General features: G+C 44.6%; 1 protein-coding gene across 2 annotated transcripts; it reads left to right on the top strand.

Annotated features, from left to right (window-relative positions):
* Window positions 1-1,131: 1,131 nt before the first annotated feature.
* Window positions 1,132-20,447, top strand: ZNF131 (zinc finger protein 131; the record flags this gene model as incomplete). Of its 2 annotated transcripts, XM_084278204.1 has the most annotated exons (7): window positions 1,132-1,255; window positions 1,650-1,751; window positions 2,562-2,706; window positions 10,492-10,855; window positions 10,958-11,180; window positions 14,593-14,723; window positions 19,768-20,447. In XM_084278204.1, the coding sequence occupies 7 exons, from the start codon at window positions 1,132-1,134 to the stop codon at window positions 20,419-20,421; spliced, it is 1,743 nt and encodes a 580-aa protein (XP_084134330.1). In that variant the 3' UTR covers window positions 20,422-20,447. The 2 variants fall into 2 exon arrangements, with proteins under 2 accessions (XP_084134330.1, XP_084134329.1); XM_084278203.1 differs by having other exon boundaries at window positions 10,492-11,180.
* Between the last annotated feature and the right edge of the window lie 2,392 nt (window positions 20,448-22,839).

Genomic DNA, 22,839 nt, shown 5'->3' with positions numbered 1-22,839 from the left:
CACGCTTGAGTGGGTAGAGACACCTGAAGGAGGGTGTGACCCGTGTGTCCATACTGGAGCAAGCTCCTGGCAGGACCTGCTGCCTGTGGCAGAGGGGCCCACACCAGAGCAGGTTTCCTGGGGGCCTTGTGATTCTGTGGGGGACCCACACTGGAACAGTCTGGTCCTAAAGTTCCGTGCACCCTGTGGAAGAGACCCATGCTGAGGCAGTTCATGAAGAACTGTTTACTGTGGGAAGGACTCAACAATACAGAGGTATGTGAAGGACAGTCACCCATGAGAGAAACCCCATGCTGGAGCAGGGGAAGAATGTGAGGAGTCCTCCTGTGAGGAGGAAGGATCATCTGAGACAACTAACCGACTGCAGCCTTCTTTTCCCATCCCCCTGTGCCACTTGTAGGGTGTAGGTAGAGAAATTGGGTGTGAACTTAAGCCTGGGAAGAAGGGAGGGGTGGGAGGAGGTGTTCTAAGATTTGGCTTTATTATTCATTATCCTCTTCTGTTTTGCTTTGGTAGTATTAATTTTTGATATTGAATCTCTTGCCCCTGACAGTAGCTGCTAAATTATGTCTCCCTGTCCTTATCTCTATGCATGAGCCTTTTCTTCTATTTTCTCTCCTCAGTTCAGCTGAAGAGGAGAGTGACAGTGCAGCTTTGGTTGGCCTCCATCCAGGGTCAGCTCACCACATTTGTGTTAAATGTGTGCAAAATGTGACTTAAATATGAAAATTTTAGGAATATTCTTTTGCCAAATGGATTGGTGGGATTGTAGGAAGTAGCAGTATAGCAGTTCTGACATTATGCTGCTGAGAGGATGTTGAGCAGTTAACCTGTGGAGGTGTTACATCACTGCAGAACTTACTTTGAGAGAGGTGGTTCCGTGCTGAACCTGTAGAATAGACATTTACCGACTTTGACTGCTTTTTCACGAGTATAAATAAGACAGTATTCCACATCATTAACCCTCCCTTTTCCTACCTGTCAGGTAAGATCAGGTAAACCCGTTAACGAGGCAGTTTAGAATTTCTGTGGGTTTTGTATTCCCCGAAAAGCCCCAACCCAGCTGTCCATACTCTGTACTGAGTGGTGCAGTATTCTTACCCTGCCTCTTTTGCAGACCAGCCTGTTGCCATGGAAGCCGAAGAAACAATGGAATGTATTCAGGAATTCCCTGAACACTATAAAGTTATTTTGGATAGACTGAATGAACAACGTGAGCAAGACCAGTTTACAGATATCACTCTGATTGTTGATGGTATGTACAGGCCTGAGAACCAGTTGCTGTACAGAGGATTCTGAAAGCTGTGCTGGGAAGCTGTTGGGTTTGTCACAGGTCAAACTGTGCTTCTGACAAATTCTTGGTTCTGTACTGGTGTGCAGATTGCTTGTAGAGTTTAATTTAAACTCTGACTGAGTGTCAGAGTGGGCCCTGTCTGTCAGGGTGGACAGAGTCTCTAGCAGTGATTAATAATTTTGCTTCTGCTTTTCTGAACAAGGGGCTAAATATTTTCATATAGAAGCCCCCTTTGAAACTGCTGTGCTGTATTTAACATGTTGCCTAAGAATTCCCTGCATTTAACATTTCTGCATCTTTACTACGAGTGAGGAAGGTGGTAATCCTAAACCAAAATTTTTGTATCTCCTTGTAGGTCACCATTTCAAAGCTCATAAGGCTGTACTTGCTGCCTGTAGCCAGTTCTTCTACAAATTCTTTCAAGATTTCACTCAGGAGCCCTTGGTGGAGATTGAAGGTAATCTGATTTGTGCAAATAGGAAGATTTACCCAAGCTGTAAAAGAATATAGTATCCATGGTACAAGATTACGTACGTGCTTGGTCGTGTCAGTAGCTTTCTAGATGTTAGCTCTGGAGTCATTCTGAATCAGCTGCCACCACTGGAAAAAAAACTTCCCCTGAAGAAAAAAAGTCTCAAGTTAAAACTTTTGTAAGGGAAAGTGGTGAGGCTCTGTGGGTGGGGTGTTTTTTTTAAACTTTTTATTTTTCTTCTCCCCAGTACATGGTTAGTGGAGGTCAGGAAGACCTTGTACATTTTTAGGACTAGCAGTGTGACATGCATTCTTCTTCCTGACAAAAGCCATTCTAGTCAGATGAAAAAGGCAGCCAGTGATGGCCAATGGCAGATGCCTTGGCTGGGATGCAAGAGCAGGATAGATGTGGAACAATACCTGCCTGGTAGGCAGGGAACAAATCCCTGGAGTAATATTTCAGCCTCCAGGAACTTCCTGCCCAGAGGACTCGAGAGAGAGAGAGAGAGACATTGTGTTTTTGTGTTTCAATCTATACTTGTTATTCAGACAGCTGTTTGTCCATCTTGATCTTCCTTTTCTCTTTGTCAAGGCATAGCTTTCTAGTTGTTGCTGATTCATGCCTTTACTATAGTAGATTTTTTATTCTATCATGAGCCCTTTAAATGTCATCTTTATGAAACTGTCAGCTACAGTACTATGAGGAAAATGATGAGCAGGTGAGTATAGAGGATTCATCAGGTAGATGAGACTGAGAAACTGCTGGAAGAAACTTGTTTTTCTTGCTTGTGTACAGGCGTAAGTAACATGGCATTTCGTCACCTGATTGAGTTCACCTATACAGCAAAACTAATGGTCCAGGGGGAGGAAGAAGCAAATGATGTTTGGAAAGCTGCCGAGTATCTACAGATGTTGGAAGCAATCAAAGCACTTGAAATCAGGTAAGCTTCCCAACACTGAAATGTAGAGTCACAAGAATCCTTTTACAAAAGCTTGCTGACAGTATTTTGCTGCTCTTCCATATCCTGCAACCTCTGTAACTTGTGTGGGACCATGTACTCCTCTACTGTAAGATATGGGTCAGAATTGCACAGGCTAAAAATTAAATGAAGTTGATGACCAGTGACATGGCTGGTAAATGTTGCAGACATTTTAGGGCAGTAATTTTGTTGTAATTAATACCAGGTCTCTGTGCTATCTGACTGCCCACACCTGATTGACAGCTGGGTGTGCAGTGACAGTGTACCTCAGGTAATTAGACCACATTAACAGGCTTGTGCTGGTGCTTCAATTTTCAGCTGTTTCTGAGAGAACAGGGTTAGAGTCCTCATCTCACACTTCTTGCATCATAATTAAACTCTCAAATGTTTTGAATGAATGTAACTGTTAGAATCGTTTTTTTTATCAGATCAAAACTTGATCATATGTTGTTGTGGCATCAGAAACTCCAGCATGAGGAACTGTACTCCACTGCCAGACTCCAATGTGAGAGAAGTGGGTGCCAGTCCCATCATGCTGTTTTTCTTCCCCTTCCTTCCTATTCACCTTCACTAAGTACCATCATGTTCTCATTCCTTCTCCCTGCTACACTGTTCTGCTGGCATGAAGCAGTGGGAGGGGTAATAAATGCTGTCAGCATCACAGTTGCTTTCTCTTCTAGACCTGCTGAAAAACCTTAGCCTTCAGGCTAAGGAATGGCTGTTCTTTCTTTTTTATCCTCCTCATAGACACATTAGCTGAGGAGAGTGGCCTTGGCCCCAGGTCCCTCTGGTAATTGGCTAACATTTTGTTTTAAAAGCCTCCATGACATGATGCACTGGAAACTTTGTTTTCATCATCAGCATTTATTTCTGAGTTAATTTATTATGTGCTTATTCTGTGGATTGGCAGTAAAGGGACTATGTGATACATGTGATTATGTATTTCTAATCCTACTCTTCTACTCTTCACCCCACCCCCTTTTTTTTTTGGACCTTGTTAAGATTAAGCATGATACCACCAAAAGATTTTTTTAATTCAGAAGAAAAAGTAAACCTCAGGTGTCTGCTTGAGGGATTTAAAAGAAACTTGAAAATGAAAAGGTGTCTTCTAATCAGTATCACTTTGAGTCAGTGTACACTGGTAGACCTGTTGAACCAGGATTCAGATCCATCTGTCAGACTAAACTGTCCAGCCTGCATTTCCCACTATTGTATAACATTATGCATCTTATTTGTTATTCATCACTAGTAAACACTGTACTTCCTACATTACAAGGAAACAAATGTTTTGCTTAACCAACATGCACACAAGCCGTGCTATTCTGAAGATTATTTCCATTGTTCAGAGATTTTGAAAAGTTCTTTGTGTGGGTTTGTTTGGGTTGGGTGGGTTGGTTGGTTGGGTTTTTTTCCTTTGGTTAGAAAGACCAACTGGAGTACCACTTTCAGTCTGTTCTCTCCCTCCACAGTATGAGGGGGAAGAATTGTTATACACTGCCTCAGTCAGAGCTTTGACTGAAAGGGGTAAGCTTCAGAAACTTCAGCTGAAGTAGAGATGATTGGAATTATTCGTGCAATGCACATTGAAGAGCTGCATATCACATAATCAAGATGAGAAAGAAAGCAAGCAGCGATTATTCCTTAAAGTGCTCTTGTGTTGTATGTATGTATCCCTAGTCAAAGTTTCCTTCAGTGTGTCCAAAGATGGTAGTCTTCTGTTTGCCGAGTCACGGCGTGACTCATCGGGGGCAGAGCTTAGCGCGGCCGCGGCAATCCGACTCCATACAAGAGGGGTCTCTGGGAGTGCTGGCGACCAGGAGCGCAGCGAACAGGACGGGCAAACAGGGCATGGTGCGTCAGAAGGGCGTGGCACGTCAGTTTGCACGGCGTGGCGCGTCAGAAGGGTGTGGCACGTCAGTTTGCGCGGCAGTTCGCACAGGCAGGGCAAGCAGGCAGGGTGAGCCTCCCCTCCTAGCTCAGAGGGGAAATTGAGCACACCAGCTCAGAGTACACAGGTTGAGCCAAGGGTTCCCTGTTTCTTGTGTGTCCATACATTTGCACCATGGTGTCCACCAGGCGGAGACCTTCCCCCTACAAATCTGGGGCAACCCCAATGGGGGATGTGCCTAGGGACGCCTCGGTCCAGGTCACTGGCTGCAGGGAATGTCTGAGTCTCCTGCTGCCAGGGGAAAGAGGCAAGGGCCTCACCTGTGTGAGGTGTGAGCAGGTGGATGACCTCCTCTGCTTAGTTGCTAATCTAGAGGATGAGCTCGCGAGGCTGAAAGCCACCCGGGAAAGGGAATGGGAAGAGCTCGAAAGGCTGAAAGCCACCCAGGAAAGGGAGCGGGAAGAGCTTGAAAGGCTGAAAGCCACCCGGGAAAGGGAGCGGGAAGAGCTCGAAAGGCTGAAAGCCACCCAGGAAAGGGAGCGGGAAGAGCTCGAAAGGCTGAAAGCCACCCAGGAAAGGGAGCGGGAAGAGCTCGAAAGGCTGAAAGCCACCCGGGAAAGGAAGCGGGAAGAGCTCATAAGGCTGAAAGCCACCCGGGAAAGGGAGCGGGAAGAGCTCGAAAGGCTGAAAGCCACCCGGGAAAGGGAGCGGGAAGAGCTCGAAAGGCTGAAAGCCACCCGGGAAAGGGAGCGGGAAGAGCTCGAAAGGCTGAAAGCCATTCGGGAATGTGAGATGGAGATTGACTGGTGGTGTAGCTCCCTGGCATCCAAGAGGGAAGAGTGCCAGGAAGATTCCACACTACTAAAGGCGGTCCCCCTGCCCTGCCCTAGCCAAGTAAATGGGAGTGACCCAAACCCTGAGGAGGTCTGGAAGGCAGTCCCTACTCGCTGCCGTAGGCACTCCCCCCGCCTACCTACCCCGCTCCCCCAGGTCTCCATATGCAACAGGTTTGGGGCCCTGGAAGTTGAAGAGGAGGTATGTGAGGAGATGAATACAGTCCCTCTACCTCAGAGGAAGCGAAAGCCCAGAGCGAGGCGAGTATCTGCACGCCTTGTGACTGCCTCAGCAAAGCAAGAAAGAAGGGTAGTTGTGGTTGGGGATTCCCTCCTCAGTGGGACGGAGGGCCCCATATGTAGACCAGACCCTACACGTAGGGAGGTGTGCTGCCTTCCTGGAGCTAGGGTCAGGGATATTACCAGAAGGCTCCCAGGGCTGGTCAGTCACTCTGATTATTACCCACTGTTGATAGTTCAAGCAGGCAGGGATGCAATCACAAAGTGTAGCCTGCGCACTATCAAGAGTGAATTTCGTGACCTAGGGCGCTTTGTGGGGGGGGCGGGTGCCCAAATAATATTTTCTTCTATCCCCACTTGTGGGAGGTGGGGTTCAGAGCGGGTCAGGAGAACTCATGAATTGAATCAATGGTTGAAAGGCTGGTGCCTGCACAAGAAATTTGGGGTTTTTGACCAGGGGATGGTGTACTCTGCTCCAGACATGAGTACTGCTAATGGGGCTCGCCTGTCCCATAGAGGAAAGCGGATCCTAGCTCAGGAGATGGAAGGGCTCATTGATAGGGCTTTAAACTAGTTAGGAAGGGGGAAGGGGATATTACAAAGGCTGCTGGGGTAAGGCAGGTGCTTTGGGAGTCACAGCACGAGTTGATGGTGGAAATAGATAAATGCCAACAACACAATGGCAGACTTGGGGATGTTGCTCCACATGAGAGTAGGGATAACTCTGTGGATTACCCCGTGAACTCCTCAGTGGAGCCGCTTTTGCCCATCCCCTATCGAAAAACTCACTGTGAGCTGTTGGGGATATCTGCATCTGCTGCCCCACTAAAATGCCTTTATACAAACGCACGTAGCATGGGGAACAAGAAGAATTGGAGATCTTTGTGCGGTCACAGGGCCACGATCTCATTGCAATCACTGAGACATGGTGGGACAGCCTGGATGACTGGCATGCTACCATGGATGGCTATGTGCTTTTTAGGAAAGATAGGCTAGGGAGACGAGGTGGAGGAGTTGCTCTTTATGTTAGGGAGCACCTAGAATGTATTGACCTCCACCTGGGTAGGGATGAACCACTTGTCGAGAGCTTGGGGGTAAGAATTAAAAGGCAGGCCAGTATGTGTGACGTAGTCGTGGGCGTGTACTACAGGCCCCCTGATCAAGAGGAGTGGGTTGATAGTGCATTTTATAAGCAATTGGAAGTAGCCTCAAGATCGCAGGTGCTGGTCATTATGGGGGACTTCAATTACCCAGATATTTGCTGAGCAAGCAATACAGCCAGTCGTATGCAGTCCAGGCAATTTCTGCGGTATATGGAGGACAACTTCCTGATACAGATGATGCAGGAACCTATGAGGAGAGGGCGGGTGCTTGACCTTGTTTTTACTAACAAGGATGGGCTCGTTAGAGAAGTGAAGGTCAGGGGCAGCTTAGGACAAAGCGACCATGAAATGATCGAGTTCAAGATCCTGAGTGGAAGAGGCAAGCCAAAAAGTAGGACAGCTACCCTGAATTTTGGAAGAGCTAACTTTGATCTCCTCCGAAATCAAATAGGGGCTATCCCTTGGGCTGCTCTGTTTGAAGGAATGGGAGCCTGCGAGAGCTGGCTAACATTCAAACAGCACTTCTTCCAAGCACAGAATAGGTGCATCCCTTTGAGTAAGAAATCGGGAAGGAGAGGTAGAAGACCTGCGTGGATAAGCAGGGAGCTTTTGAGTAAACTCAAAGGGAAGCAGAAGACCTATAAACTGTGGAAACAGGGTCTGAGATCATGGGATGAATGTAAGGATGCTGCCAGGGCCTGCAGGGATGCAACTAGGAGGGCTAAGGCCTGCTTAGAAATTAGGCTGGCAAGGGACATAAAGGATAATAAAATGAGTTTTTTCACGTATGTGAATAGTAAAAGGATGACCAGGGATAATGTAGGTCCCTTGTTGAATGAGGCGGGTGTCTTGGTAACGGGAGATGATGAGAAGGTGGAGATACTGAATGCCTTCTTTGCCTCGGTCTTTACTCCGAAGGCTTCTCGGGACCCACAGATACCAGACGAAAGTAGGAGTGGTTGGGGAACGAATGGCTCACCTCTAGTTGAGGTAGGGGTGGTCCAGGAGCGACTCAAAGGATTGGATGCACACAAATCCCGGATGGGATACACCCACGTGTGCTGAGAGAGCTGGCGGTGGTGATTGCAGAGCCGCTCTCTATCATCTTCGATAGGTCCTGGACTACAGGAGAAGTGCCTGAAGATTGGAGGATAGCCAATGTCACTCCAGTCTTTAAAAAAGGCAAGAAGGAGGATCCCAGTAACTATAGGCCAGTTAGCCTCACTTCTGTCCCTGGAAAGGTGATGGAACAGCTTGTTCTGGATGCCATCTCCAAGCAATTGGAAGAGAAGAAGGTCATGAGGAGTAGTCAGCATGGATTCACCAAGGGGAGATCATGCTCGACCAATGTCATAGCCTTCTATGATGTCATCACCAACTGGGTGGATGGAGGGAGAGCAGTGGATGTCATCTACCTTGACTTTAGCAAAGCTTTTGATACTGTCTCCCACGATATCCTGATAGAGAAGCTGAGGGAACAAGGGATAGATGAGTGGACAGTGAGGTGGGTTGAGAACTGGCTGTCGGACCGGGCTCAGAGGGTCGTGATCAGTGGAGTAGAATCTGAATGGAGGCCTGTTACTAGCGGTGTTCCCCAGGGCTCGGTGTTGGGTCCAGTCCTGTTTAATATCTTCATTGACGATCTTGATGAGGGTATTGCATCCACCCTCAGCAAGTACACCAATGATACAAAGCTGGGAGAAGTGGCTGACACGCAGGAACACTGCGCTGCCATCCAGAGAGACCCGGACAGGCTGGAGAGCTGGGCTGGGAGAAATCTAATGAAGTTCAACAAGAGCAAGTGTAAAGTCTTGCACCTGGGGAGGAACAACCGACTGTATCAGTACAGGCTGGGGGATGACCTGCTGGAAAGGAGCTCTGTGGAGAAGGACCTGGGGGTCCTGGTTGATGACAGCTTGGCTATGAGCCAGCAGTGTGCCCTGGTGGCTAAGAGAGCCAATGGGATCCTGGGATGCATCAGGAAGAGTGTGTCCAGCAGGTCGAAGGAAGTGATCCTCCCCCTCTACTCTGTGTTGGTCAGGCCCCACCTGGAGTACTGTGTCCAGTTCTGGGCTCCCTGGTATAAAAAAGACAGGGACCTTCTGGAGAGAGTCCAGAGAAGGGCTACAAAGATGATTAGGGGCCTGGAGCATCTCCCCTATGAGGAAAGGCTGAGTGAGCTGGGTCTGTTCACCCTGGAGAAAAGAAGGCTTAGGGGGGACCTAATTAGTGTTTATAAATATCTTAGACTTGGGATGCAGGGGGAATTGGCCAGCCCGTTTTCAGTGCTCTGTGGGGACAGGACTAGGGGCAATGGCTGTAAGCTGGAGCATAGGAAGTTCCGCACCAACATGTGGAAGAACTTTTACACAGTGAGGGTGACGAAGCAGTGGAATAGGCTGCCCAGGGAGGTGGTTGAGTCTCCTTCTCTGGAGATATTCAAGTCTTGTCTGGATGCCTATCTGTGTAATGTGAGATAGGGAGCCTGCTTTGGCAGGGGGCTTGGACCCAATGATCTCTTGAGGTCCCTTCCAACCCCTAAGATTCTGTAAAAAAGATTATTCTTTTGGTGCATGATCCAGTAATGTGCAAAGTAGCTGCCAACCTCCAGACATCAGAAATCCAGGCTAGATGAAACTCAGTTTAGCTGATCTGTCTTCATGTGTCCAAATTGAGCAAGATATATAATTTAATAAGCTGAATCCCGCATTAGATCATTGCTCACGCATCTCTAACATGACTTACTCATAACTGAGCAAAGCCTTATCTCACCTATTACTAGAAAACATGAAAGTTATAGGGAGTAGTTTATGTGAAAGGATTCATCAGGCTGCAAAGGAAGGTAAAAGTGCAGCTTACTCCTGTTGGTCTGATTTGAGAGGAAGATAACCACTTGTTTTCAAAACTGATAATCAGTTGTAAAACTGTCAGAGCTGAAGTGCTGCAGATGATCTTAGAAGTATTGGCACACCCAGCTCTATGTTTTAGGCAGCATGCTGTCCCTGATATCATGGACGAGGGGGGGTTGTGTATGGTGCAGGGAGAACAGGAACAGAGCTGAGAATTCTGTTTAAGGTCAGATTTAAAGTAGAATACTCCTTCCACATCACAGTGGCTTTTATTTTTACTTCAGCTGCGAGCTGTGTTTTCCTCAAGTATGAGATGTTACAATAATCATTGTGTGGAGTCACAGCTGTAGTGTTCTCTAACAAGCTGTGAATGCTGCCAGCAGTTGCACAGGCTTCAGAGCTTAAGAAGTGAATAGTGTAGAAAGGATCTGAATCTTACTTCTCAGTAGGCAGGCCAAAGAACTCCTTCCTTCTCCCTGACTCCTTCCTTCAGGGAAGTGTTCTTTCCAAGTACAGAATTTCACAAGTTTCTTAGATAAACCCGTGTCATTAGTTTAACTAGCCTTTCTTCATAGGTGTTAAATCATTCAAGCAGAGCTATTTAAAACCCTACAGCAACCTTATGTCAAAGGCTCTGCAGCTTTAACCGTGCTGTTTTACAGCTCTGAGGAGTTTAGATTAAAGATGAATTACTTTCTGTCTATGTGGTCACCTACCATTCAGCTTCTTTGAGGAACAGCTACAGAGTGTTGGATGCAGAAGCTCAGTATCAGGCAGGAATTACTACGTCTGTGCTTATGGATCTTAACCATGTTTATGCAAATGCTTTACAGAAACAAAGAAAATTCATCATCCTTGGAAGCAACTCAAGCTCAAGGTAAAAATAAACCAAAAAAGAGGAAGATAGCTGAAACCTCTAATGTTATCACAGAAACACTGCCGTCTGCAGAATCAGAGCCTGTTGAAATTGAGGTTGAGATTGCTGAGGGGACAATTGAAGTGGAAGATAACAGCATTGAAACGCTTGAAGAAGTAGCTTCTGCAGAACAGTCCATAAAGTACATACAGGCAACAGGTACATCGGATGAATCGGCTTTGGCTCTTTTGGCAGACATCACCAGCAAGTATCGTCAGGGAGACAGAAAATGCCAGATCCAAGAAGAAAGTGATAGTGCAACTGATCCCTCATGCAAACAGGTAGAAGGTATTGAAATTGTGGAACTTCAGCTGTCACACGTGAACAATTTATTCCACTGTGAGAAATGTAACCGTTCGTTTAAATTGTTTTACCATTTTAAGGAACACATGAAAACACACTCCACTGAGAGTTACAAGTGTGACATATGCAATAAAACATACCTACGAGAGAGTGCTTTGAAACAGCACCTCACCTGTTACCACCTTGATGAAGGTGGTGCCAGCAAGAAGCAAAGACCTGGCAAAAAAATACATATATGCCAGTACTGTGACAAGCAGTTTGACCACTTTGGACACTTTAAAGAGCACCTGCGGAAGCACACAGGTAAGAGTACTGCTGCAGTCCTGAGCTTAGGGGCCTGGCTGTAGCATTTCAGGGTTTTGCATGTTTGGGGAAATAAAAGATGTGATAAAGAAAACATGTCACTCCTGAGTACTAGAAGTACTTGGCTTCTAGATAAAACTAAAATGCTGGTTTGTCTTACTGTTTGTTCATTTTTCACTTGTTTTGTTTTCGTTGATGTAAACTTTTGAGGGATTGAGGTGGTTAAAAACAGGCACCTAAAACCAGACAGCATTAATGAACCTTCTCTATTGAGTTTAATAAATTTTAAATTTTTTTTCAAAATAATTCCTTAAGGCATGTTGCCTTCTATAAAAGTACCAGATCAGGCAGCTACCATATTTTTCCAATTCTACTACTAAATGTTTTTGTTGAAATATGGTCTGAACTGTGAGCTTATCAGTGGAATACAGAGGGTGTCTTTATTTAACAGAATGTCTGAGCAGATGCAAAAGAACTTTTTCACAATGAGGGTGACAGAGCCCTGGGACAGGCTGCCCAGGGGTGTTGTGGAGTCTCCTTCTCTGGAGATATTCAAGACCCATCTGGACGCCTATCTGTGCAACCTGTCCTAGGGAACCTACTTTGGCAGGGGGATTGGACTCAATCTCTTGAGGGCCCTTCCAACCCCTACAATTCTGTGAAATGCTAATTAAGGTATTATGCATAAAATACCCCCTAACAATTCTCTCCTATATCATCTTGCTTGGCAAGTTTTGCCCTTGCTTTTGACATCTCATCTATGCTTTGATTTTTCTTCATTAAATAACACATTAAAACATTTCTAGTTACTATATTACACGGGGTTTCTTCTGTTGAAATCTGCCCCTTTGAAATCTGCGTAGCATCTTTCTAGTACGTGTGCTTCTTCTTTCTTCATCATAATATGGAGGCTAAGAAGCTATGTCATCTCATTGAAAAGTCTATTATCTGAACATAGAGTATTGTACAGATAATTCTGAATGTAAAATATGTGGTCCTCATCTTCCAGATGTTTTTGTTTGACATGTCAGTTATGAGGTATCAGTGAAATTGAGTGGATGGTAGCAGTGCTACTTTTTTTTTTTTTTAGCAGCTGCTTATTGTCTTTTAATTAGAATTTGTTTCTGTGCATGGGACTGCTGAGTATTGCTATGACACTGTCCAGTGTAGTCTCAGTAGCTCTTGAAATTTCCATTTATAAACACTGTTTGGTCAACCATCCTTTATGAAGGAGGGAGCAATCCAAATACCAGCTACTTAACAAATGTATTTTCAGATAAAAGTTTGTGGCAGATTAACAGAGTAAGCCAAGTATCACAGTATGATGGTTGCTGTTGCAACGAAGGATTTGAGGGACAGTATATCACAAGAGATACAGAGTGCTTTCTAAATACATATTGACACAACATGTGGAATCTAATTCTAGTTTTGGATTTTCAAAAGCCTTAAGCTTGAAACCAAAGCTGGCACTACCATTTAACAGTGTGTCAGTGGAAAAAATCCCATTCAGCCACAGGCTGCGTAAGTTCAGAATTCTGTATAGCACTAGTTGAACACTAAAATGAAATTAAAAGGCCTAGGAAAACATGCCCTACAGAGTATTTGATCCTGTTGCTGCTTAATCAGAATACCAGTGATAACATAAAAGTATCAATTGGGGCAGAACTAGACAACTTATCAGCGTTGGTGATTCTTTTTAATGTAGTAATTCAACAGCAAAGGCTGTCATCTTTGTCTCAGTAAAAGCAAGGAAGGAGATTGATGAAGCTTCTTCTTTCTCCCTCTTTGTACAGTCTCACAAAGATGAGACTGAACTTGGAGTTGGATGACACATGGGGGAGATGTGAGTTATCACTTTCAGCAGAGGAGTTTTGCCCCCAGCTTGCCAGTGTGTTTCTCAGAGAGGAAAGAGGAGAAAAGACAGCTGGCATGCTCTCTGTGTTTTCCATCACTGCTGTGACTGGGGCAGCTCAGGTCAGAGTGTTGGTTTGCAATTTGCAAGTCACACAATGTCTTTTAGCCTTTGGACATTGCCACTATTACCTTTGAGTTGTCACTTTCAGATGCTTTTGGCAGAATATGTTGGAGATTACTGCAGAATTTGAGTAAGAATAGAATAAATCTGTCCCTGCATGGTGCCTTGCTCCGAGTAACTATTTAAATGTGACCATATCACAGGTCTGTGGTGTGACTGTTGTTCTGTATTGGTTGCTTGGGCAAAGTCCATGATTTTTGACCTGCAAGAATGATGGCCTGTTCAGCATCCTCTGCATTACCAGTACAACAGTTTCCAAAACCAGCATTTTGGAACCATCAAGATGAATGTTCAGTGCATGTTCTCACCATTTAATGTTTTTCTGTGGCATTTAGGTGTGTAAGTGAGAATTACAGGCTACTTGTGAGTTCCTTTTGAAAAGTTAATTAGGAACTTTATTTCTGAAAATATATGTTTATGGGTTCTCCATCTCAATAGTCAGTAAATACTGCACTCTTGAAAATGCCAGCCTTTAGACTGGCTAGGATAGATTCTTGTGTTATTCACTGAAATGCCTCAGCCTCTTTTGGAGTTCATTACGCCGTTTGTTTCAGTAGTGATGTTGGTGTCAGTACCTCCACAGATTAATTATCAGACTTTCAGAAGAAACACACTGTTCCTAATTTCTTGTACTCTAATTTCCTTGAATTTCATTGTGTTTGTGCATGATGAAATTAGTAAACAGGCAACAGTTGTTATTAGTTACTACTTGATGACAGTAATAACAATATACGACTTTGGATGAAAAAGAAAATGACCTGTTTTCAGCCTGGCCTTAGCTGGCTTCCGTGTTTGGTACCAGGTTTGAAATGAAATGGCTCAACTGAAAGGATTTTTTTATCTTGCTTGTGCTCATTTATGTCCCTATATGCTTTCTTCTCACTATTTTTCAGGGAGGGGGTGTGTGTTGTGATACTGTTGGGTTACTTGGTGGTCATTCCTTAGCAACTAATTTTTCTGGAGCTCAGTCTCAGCTGTTACTGTTCTTGAAAACAATTTGATCTGTGACATTGTATATTTACTAATGTTTATTCTTTAACAGTAAGTATTATCAGATTAATGAGAAGTAGCTGCTATTTCTTTAAGATATTTCATCAGAATAGTAATCTAATTTCCATGAAAACCTAAATACCTTAAATGGCAGTAGTAATTATACTGGGTTTTATCTACATCAGTATTCACTCCACATTAGTTTTTTGTCCTTTACTTTACATAAATGAAGTTTACATAAAATGTCTTTCATTCTGTATAATAATCTAGTTGGCCACATCTTTACACTGTATCAACCTACAAAAAAGGGAGGAGGGGAAGAAGAAAGAGCTGACAGAAAACTGGCTGGTTTTATATACTTAAAAATCCCTGTATCTGTCTTAACAGGTGAAAAACCATTTGAGTGTCCAAACTGCCATGAACGTTTTGCTAGGAATAGCACGCTGAAATGTCACCTGACGGCCTGTCAGTCTGGAGCTGGAGCTAAAAAGGGAAGAAAGAAGCTGTATGAATGTCAGGTGGGTAATGGAAGTAGCAGTGCCTGAGCCGTCCATCCTGTGCTGAGGGAGTGGGGGGCTACTGAGCTGGAAAGGCACTGAAAGTGGGCTTATGTCTCCAAGGGCTGCTTTAGTAAAATAGGTAAAAGGTTCACATTCAAACACAATATGCAGATAAATTCATATATCTAAGTAGTTCCATTTTTAAAATACAGAATTACTGATATGGAGCCTCATAATATTTAACAATCAGTCCTACATAAAGGTACTGACTTTTGGTAATGCCCAAGCATGTAATGATCGTTCTTGCCACATGGAGCCCATTTCAGTTCTCAAGACATACACTGAAGAGTACTAAAAGCTCTCATCAGGGAAGCACAACTTTGTTTTCTCCTATTTGTTGGGTAAGCCAAGATTTATTTATTGAACACTTCAAATTTGGTTCCACAGAGAGAACAAAAAAATCAAGAAAAAGTTATTTAAGAATTGATGTAGGACCCATGGGCTGCTAATCCACATCCACATTTGTGGGAGGATATATTACCAGCGGAGAAGGAGAAGGCTGTGACACAAAGCAGTTAGGCCAAAGGGTCACAAATACAAAACAGTATGTTCAGTGAAGCTGTTAAGTACAACTTTGTGTTATGCCATGTAAGTCTCACACTCAGAACAGTTTTATCTTGTCCACAATGACAAGCTCAGCATGAGCTGGCAGTGTGCTATAGGCAGCTCAGGCGGCCAATTGTGTCCTGGGGCTGCATCAAGAACAGCCTGGCCAGCAGGTCAAGGGTGATGATTCTGCTCCTCTGCTCTGGTCTTGTGAAGGCCCCACCTGGAGTGCTGCATCCACTTTTGGGGTACCCAGTACAGGAAAGACATGGAGATACTGGAACAAGTCCAGAGGAGGTCACAGAGGTGATCAGGAGGCTGCAGCATCTCTTCTGTGAAACCAGGCTGAGAGAGTTGGGCTTGTTCAGCCTGGAGAAGAGAAGGGTCTGGGGAGACCTAATTGCAGCATATCAATACTTGAAGGGGTCCTACAGGAGTGTGGGAGAGGTACTGTTAATCAGGGAGATCAGTGATAGTCAAGGGACAATGGTTTCAAGCTGAAAGAGGGCAGGTTTAAGTCAGATGTTAGGAAGAAATTCTTTACTATGAGATTAGTGAGGCCCTGGCACAGGCTGCCCAGAGAAGCTGTGGCTGCCCCCTCCCTGGCAGTGTTCAAGGCCAGGCTGGATGGGGCTTTGAGCAACCTGTTCTAGAGAAGGGTGTCTCTGTCCATGGCAGGGGGTTGGAACTGGATCATCTTCAAGGTCCCTTCCAACTCAAACCGTTCTGTGATTCTAACTAATTTTGACTGTTTAACTGTAAGGTTGGTATTTTAAGAAGTGTAGTTCAGCTTCTTTCTAAAGTATGAGCTGGAGGGGAAAAATAATGGCACTGTGCATCACAAACCTCTTTAAAAGACTTCAACAGCAAAATGGAGATATTTGGCTCCATTACACAGTCCTGTTCATAGAATCATAAAATGGTCTGGGTTGGAAGGGACCCCAAGGATCATAGAGCTCCAGCCCCCCTGCCACAGGCAGGCCCACCAACCTCAGGCCTGGATCTACACAAGGTTGCCCAGGGCCCCATCCAACCTGGCCTTGAACACCTTCAGGGACAGGGCATCTACCACCTCTCTGGGCAGCCTGTTCCAGCACCTCACCACTCTTTCTGTAAAAAGCTTCCCCCTAATATCTAATCTAAATCTTCTTTCCTTTCGTTTTAATCCATTCCCCCTTGTCCTGCCATTGTCTACCCTTTTAAATTGAATCCCCTCCTGCTTATAAGCTCCCTTCAGGTACTGGAAGGCTGCAATGAGCTCCCCCCACAGCCTTCTCTTCTCCAGGCTGAACAAGCCCAGCTCCCTCAGCCTCTCTTTGTAGGGCAGGTGCTCCAGCCCTCTAATCATCCTTGTGGCCTCCTCTGAACCCTCTCCAACAGTTCCACATCCTTCTTGTATTGGGGGCCCCAGATCTGGACACAGTACTCCAGGTGGGGCCTCACGAGGGCAGAGTAGAGAGGGACAATCACCTCCCTGTCCCTGCTGGCCACCCCTCTCCTGATGGAGCCCAGGATACCATTGGCCTTGCGAGCTGCAAGAGCACACTGCTGGCTCATGTTAAGTTTCTCATCCACCACAATCCCCAAGTCCTTCTCAGCAGGGCTACTCTCAAGGAGCTCTTCTCCCAGTCTGTATCTATGTCTGGGATTCTTCCAGCCCAAGTGCAACACCTTACACTTGGCAGTGTTGAACCTCATTAGGTTCCCTCGGGCCCACCTTTCCAGCCTGTCAAGATCCCTCTGGATGGCTTCCTTTCCTTCTGGGGTGTCGACCACACCACTCAGCTTGGTGTCATCTGCAAACTTGCTGAGGGTGCACTCAATTCCATCATCAATGTCATTGATAAAGATGTTAAAGAGAACCAGTCCCAAGACAGACCCCTGGGGGACACTGCTTGTCACCGGCCTCCACCTGGACATAGACCCATTGACCACCACCCTCTGGCTACGTTCTGTCAACCAGTTTCTTATCCACTGGATGGTCCACCCATCAAATCCACATCTCTCCAATTTAGAGATAAGGATGTGGTGGGGGACTGTGTCAAAGGCCTTGCACAAGTCTAGGTAGATGACATCGGTCGCCTTCCCTCTATCTACCGATGCTGTCACTGCATCACAGAAGGTCACCAGATTGGTGAGGCACGACCTTCCCTTGCTGAAGCCGTGCTGGCTGTCCCGGGTCACATGCTCTTCCCTCATGTACTCCAACATGTCATCCAGGAGGATCTGTTCCATGATCTTCCCAGGCACAGAGGTGAGTCTCACTGGCCTGTAATTCCCTGGGTCTTCCTTGCTCCCTTTCTTATAAGTGGGAGTGAGGTGACCTTTTTTCCAGTCCCCAGAGACCTCTCCTGACAGCCACGACTTTTCAAATATGATGGAGAGCGGCTCAGCAACCACATCAGCAGCTCCTTCAGTTCCCTGGGATGCAAGTCGTCCGGCCCCATAGACTTGTAGACATTCAGTCTCATGAGGTGGTCTCGGACTTGCTGTGCACTTACAGTGGGGGGGGGGGGGGATTTGCTCCCCCAGTTCCCACCTAGAGTTCTAGGGATGCAAGATTCTGGGACTTGAGAATTATGAGAATCCTGGCTGCCAGAGAAGACCGAGGCAAAGAACTCATTCAGTACCTCAGCCTTCTCCTCATCAGTTGCAGCCAGTTCTCCTTTATCATTTACCAAGGGGGGTACATTCTCTTTGGCCTGTCTCTTCTGGCCAATGTACCTGTAAAATCCCTTCTTGTTGTTTTTAATATCCCTTGCCAAGTTCAGTTCCATCTGTGCCTTGGTTTTCCTGATCCCATCTCTGCAAGTCCAAACAGCATCCCTGTATTCTTTCCAGGCTACACACCCTTGCTTCCAGAGCTTGTATTTGCCTTTCTTTTCCCTCAGTTTGACCAGCAGGTCCTTGCTTAGCCATGCTGGCCTCCTGCCCCTCCTGCCCACTTTCTTATTCAGAGGGACAGAGAGCCCTTGAGCTCTCAGAAAGGCATCCTTAAAGAGTAGCCAACTGTCCTCAACATTTCTGTCTAAGGCCCACCTCCCAGGAGATCTTGGCCAACAATTCCTTAAACAGCCTAAAGTTTGCTCTCTTAAAGTTCAGTGTCCTGGTCCCACTCTTCATCAGGCCCACATTCCTTGACATTACAAACTCAACTAGGGCATGGTAACCACAGCCCAGGCTGTCTCCAACCTTAACACCTTTAATGATCTCCTCCACGTTGGTGAGCACCAGGTCCAGCAGTGCATCACCTCTGGTCGGTTCTTAATCCCTGTCAGATACTTGATCATCCTTCTGGCTGTTGCTGAAAATTGAGGAGCTGGAACGTTCTGTTTCAAAACTCTTTGCAATCAGTGAAGGGATGTTGAAGCATGTGTTCATTGCTGTCTTCTACAGCGAAGAACACTTGCACGGTCAAGTTTTTACTGTGAGCCTGACCATATCCCACTCTTCTCTCTCCTACCCTGGCACCTCATTCATTTCTGCAGCCTCTCTGTTCTTTTCAGGATACTTGCCTCAGTGTCAGCTGAAGGGAAGGAATTGTACTCATGTGATTTGTGAAAATGATGTGTCTGCAGTTCAGGCACTACTTTTAGCTGGAGAAGAATTAGAATGATGGAGTTCTAAAACTTTTATCTGCTGGAATCACTGGTGTAATTTTGAAATGTCAAAATGAGAGACTTCATCCTAGTCAGCTAACTGTTACAATGCCATCAGCAAATGAAAGCTGATAAGGAAAAGCTGACTAGTAGTACTGCATGGAAAATTTATAAAAGGACTTTCATTGTACAGTACTATTACATAAATAGCTTTCTGCACAATAGGGTAGCACCAGACATTTATTGGGGCATGCATCTTGATACTTTACATGAATTTCACATAAGGTTCAAATAAGAAAACTTTCAAATACTGTACCAACTCATACATTTTCTAAGTATCCTGTGTACTCTCAAAGTTGCACACTTTCTTAAAAAAACACAACACCTACCCCCCACCCCAGTCTTTTGTTCATCTGAAGCTGACTTCTCAGCTTTTACCTCTTAACACTGCGGGGGTTTAACCCTGGCTGGTGTCCAGATGCCCATGAAAGTCCCTCTGTTGCTCTCTTTTCAGCAGCTGCTTGTGGGAGGAGGTTCTCCTAAACGTGATTCCCAGAGGCGCTGTGACTGTTGCTGATGGGCTCAGCTTTGGTTAGCAGCAGGTCCGGCCTTGATCCGGATGGTGTTTGCTCTGTGGGGCCTGCAGAGAGCTTCTGTCTGCTCCTTGCGGAAGTCACCCTGCAGCCCCCTCCTCCTCCAGAACCCAGCCACACAAAATCACAACAAACATGTGAGGGCTTTTTTTTTTTATTCCAAGTAGCAAGAAGTTATACCATGTGAAGCCATGTTCTAGATAGGCACTGTACTTTGTTGTATTTCTTTTTGCACTCTTCAATATCCTGCATCTTTTGTTTCAGGTTTGTAACAGTGTGTTTAACAGCTGGGATCAATTCAAAGATCACTTGGTAATACACACAGGTGACAAACCCAACCACTGTACCTTGTGCGATTTGTGGTTTATGCAAGGCAGTGAGCTGAGAAGGCATCTCAAAGAAATGCACAATATTTCAGAACGAGTAGTGACAGAAGAGGTTCTTCCAGTGGAAGCTGAACCAGTAACATCAATGACAATAATAGAACAAGTGGAGCAAGTCCATGTCCTGCCAGTAATTCAGGTACAAGTGGATCCTGCACAGGTAACTGTTGAACAGATGCACCAGGACCTCATACAGGACAATCAACTGAAAGGCACACAGATGGAGGAACTGCAGGAACAGGTGCAAATTAGTTACTTGGAAGTTGAGCACATTCAGACTGAACAAGGCGCTGAAGTTCATGTGGAGCAGTTACATGTTGAGCATGTAAATCAAATACAGATGGAAGAAGTGCAAGCGGAACTTATAGATGGAACAGACCTGCAACAAGTAGAATATGAAAGTGTTGATCAAGGAGAAGCAGAAGAAAAGGAAGCTGATCAAGTAGATGATGCAGATAAGGAAGATCATAAACAAGCTGAAGACTTCAAAACTCAGCAGTTAGTGGACATGCAGAATGCAAAGGTGGATGACTAGGACAAATAAACACACTGAGCAGGTTTATGAATGAAATACCAAATTATTTTTGCTAACTTTTTACATTGTTTTTGAACTGGCAGTGCTCACCTTTCCAATATGCTATCCTTAGAAAGCTGGACAAGTGGACCAAAATTAGCTTTCTTCATGTACAACTAAATTTCTCTCATATATGAAAAATAATTTGCCCATTCATTTAATACCATGGAACAGAAACTACCACAGACATGGACAGCTTTGTGAGGTTTCTCAGTATCATTGTTACACCATCCCAGGGTATATGTAAGAGTCACTTCACCTCTCTTCCTCTTACAGTAGAAGCAAACTCTTGTAGATTTGCAGGGTGTCTGTGATAGAAGAATCAGTAAAATCTGATGGGTTCTATTGTAAGTGGCAGTGGCTACTAGTGACTTCCAGACCAGAGTGTCTGCTGTATCCTAACAGTGGTCCCTGGCTTTCAGGCTTGGAAAAAAACACTGTTGCTGGAAGCCGCTGAGCACAAAAATCCTGTGCCTTTTCAACACTGACTAGTTATCCTAGAGTGTTCAAGAACCTAGTTCAGCAAGAGACAATGTAGGTAAAGTTATAGTGCTTTGTATTTTTTGCTGAAAACTGTCAGCTACTGTTATTTTATTTCACATTAAAAGTAAGAAACGGATTTCACATGGAGGCAGCAGGACATTCTAAAAGGGACACTTTAAAATATTAAAAGCTCAGTAGAATCTGCGGTAAACGTGAGCTGGAAGAAAGCTACCAGCAGACTTCTCTTTTATAAATTGTAGTATTTTTCTTTTTAATAAATATGTTTAAGGATAAATATATAGGAGACATGTCTGTATGGTATCAGGTTCCTGGGTTTTTTTTAAATGAAACTGACACTTGACACAAAGATGTGCTAAACATAAAAGTAAAAGCCATAGGTATGAGTGCTGAACTGTGGGATTTAAAAATAGAAGTGTAAATAATCAATATTAGACAATAAAACAATACCAACTGTGAAATGTTGCATTATTTGTTTCATCTGATAAATTAGGAAAAACGTGGTGACTGGCAGTTGTGGTGCCAGCTCCCAGCAGAAAGAGTCAATCTCATTTTTAATAAGATTAATATGTCTTTACTGTAAAGTTATAGATTTGTTTAGAAAATACTTGTCTATGTGTAAGGATGCTAAGGACTTCTAATTCTCAATTATTGCCTTGAGATTAGAGATGCTCCACACTTCTGAAAAACTTTATTTTCAAAGCCTTAACTGAAAAGAGGAACTTTTGCAAGGATGTTCCCTGATGGTTGTGGTAATCATGTAGATCTTAGTTGAAATCATGCTTTTCTATTCAGCCTTCTCCAAATGCAGAATTATTTGCTGGGATTTGTGCTTTTATTTCATTTCATTCAAAATGATTCTTGTGTTTCATCATAGCCTTTGAGAAACTGTTGCAAAACAAACATGGATCTCAATTAAAATTTCAAACAATTTGATTAATGTAACTTGAATTCTTTTTTATGCTGTTTTGTGTTTTCTGAGATGCAAGTAATGTGATGAGATTCTGTGCAGAGGGAAGAATGTAGCCTAATGTTAGTCATGAAAGCAAAAGTTGGCTAAAAGTTGGCTATTGCATTTATGCATGGCTTCTGAGAAGCACATCTTTTGATAATACAGGCTGCTTGCCTGGCTGCCTAACTGGGTTTTTTAGGTATTTATGCATAGAGACGCAAGGTCTGAATCTGGAATTAAAGGAACAATCCAGCTGTGTGTCTAACCAGTGTAACTAACTTTTAGGTAATTTAAGTGCAATGTAAATTCAGCTGTTACGTGGTATTGGTAGCAGGGACATGGTTTGGGAAGCACAGTTGGGCTACTTCCTTGTTCTGTTTGATTTCCCCTTTACATCAACAGTAGATTAATTTGGTAGGAGAGAAATGATCCTTGGTTGCCCAAAGTGCTCCTACTGGTAGAGTCCCTTATGACTCCTTACTGCAACAGCTTGTAATGGCAGAGGGAAGATTGATGGAGGAGTCAGTAGCTCTGGCTGCTTTCTGGAATGCCTGTGTTGCTATCTTCTTTCACCCCAAATGCCAGTACAGACGTAGAGCTCTCCAAAGCATATTACAAATGCATCGTTGGAGGAGTTCTTCCCTCTTAAATACATTGATACTGCTGGTCCCCCAACCCCTGTGTTGTGCAGGTACTGGTCTGTAGCTTGCAGAGAGGCAGCACGCAGGATGACTGCTTGAATTTATGCTGAATGAACTAAGAGCTAAAGCAGTGGGGGTCTGTGCCGTGGGAAATGAAAAATTTGGAATGAACAAAAACCTGTGAGGTGTGCCTGGATGCAAAATAAAACTGAGCATGAAATTGAGACCAAGGTTAGAGGTAGACTTTATATCATACATACGTGATATTCATAGGACGTCATAACC

Source organism: Gallinula chloropus, assembly GCF_964237585.1.
Source record: "Gallinula chloropus genome assembly, chromosome: Z".
Lineage (NCBI taxonomy): Eukaryota > Metazoa > Chordata > Aves > Gruiformes > Rallidae > Gallinula > Gallinula chloropus.
This window is presented reverse-complemented; position numbering and strand designations above follow the sequence as displayed.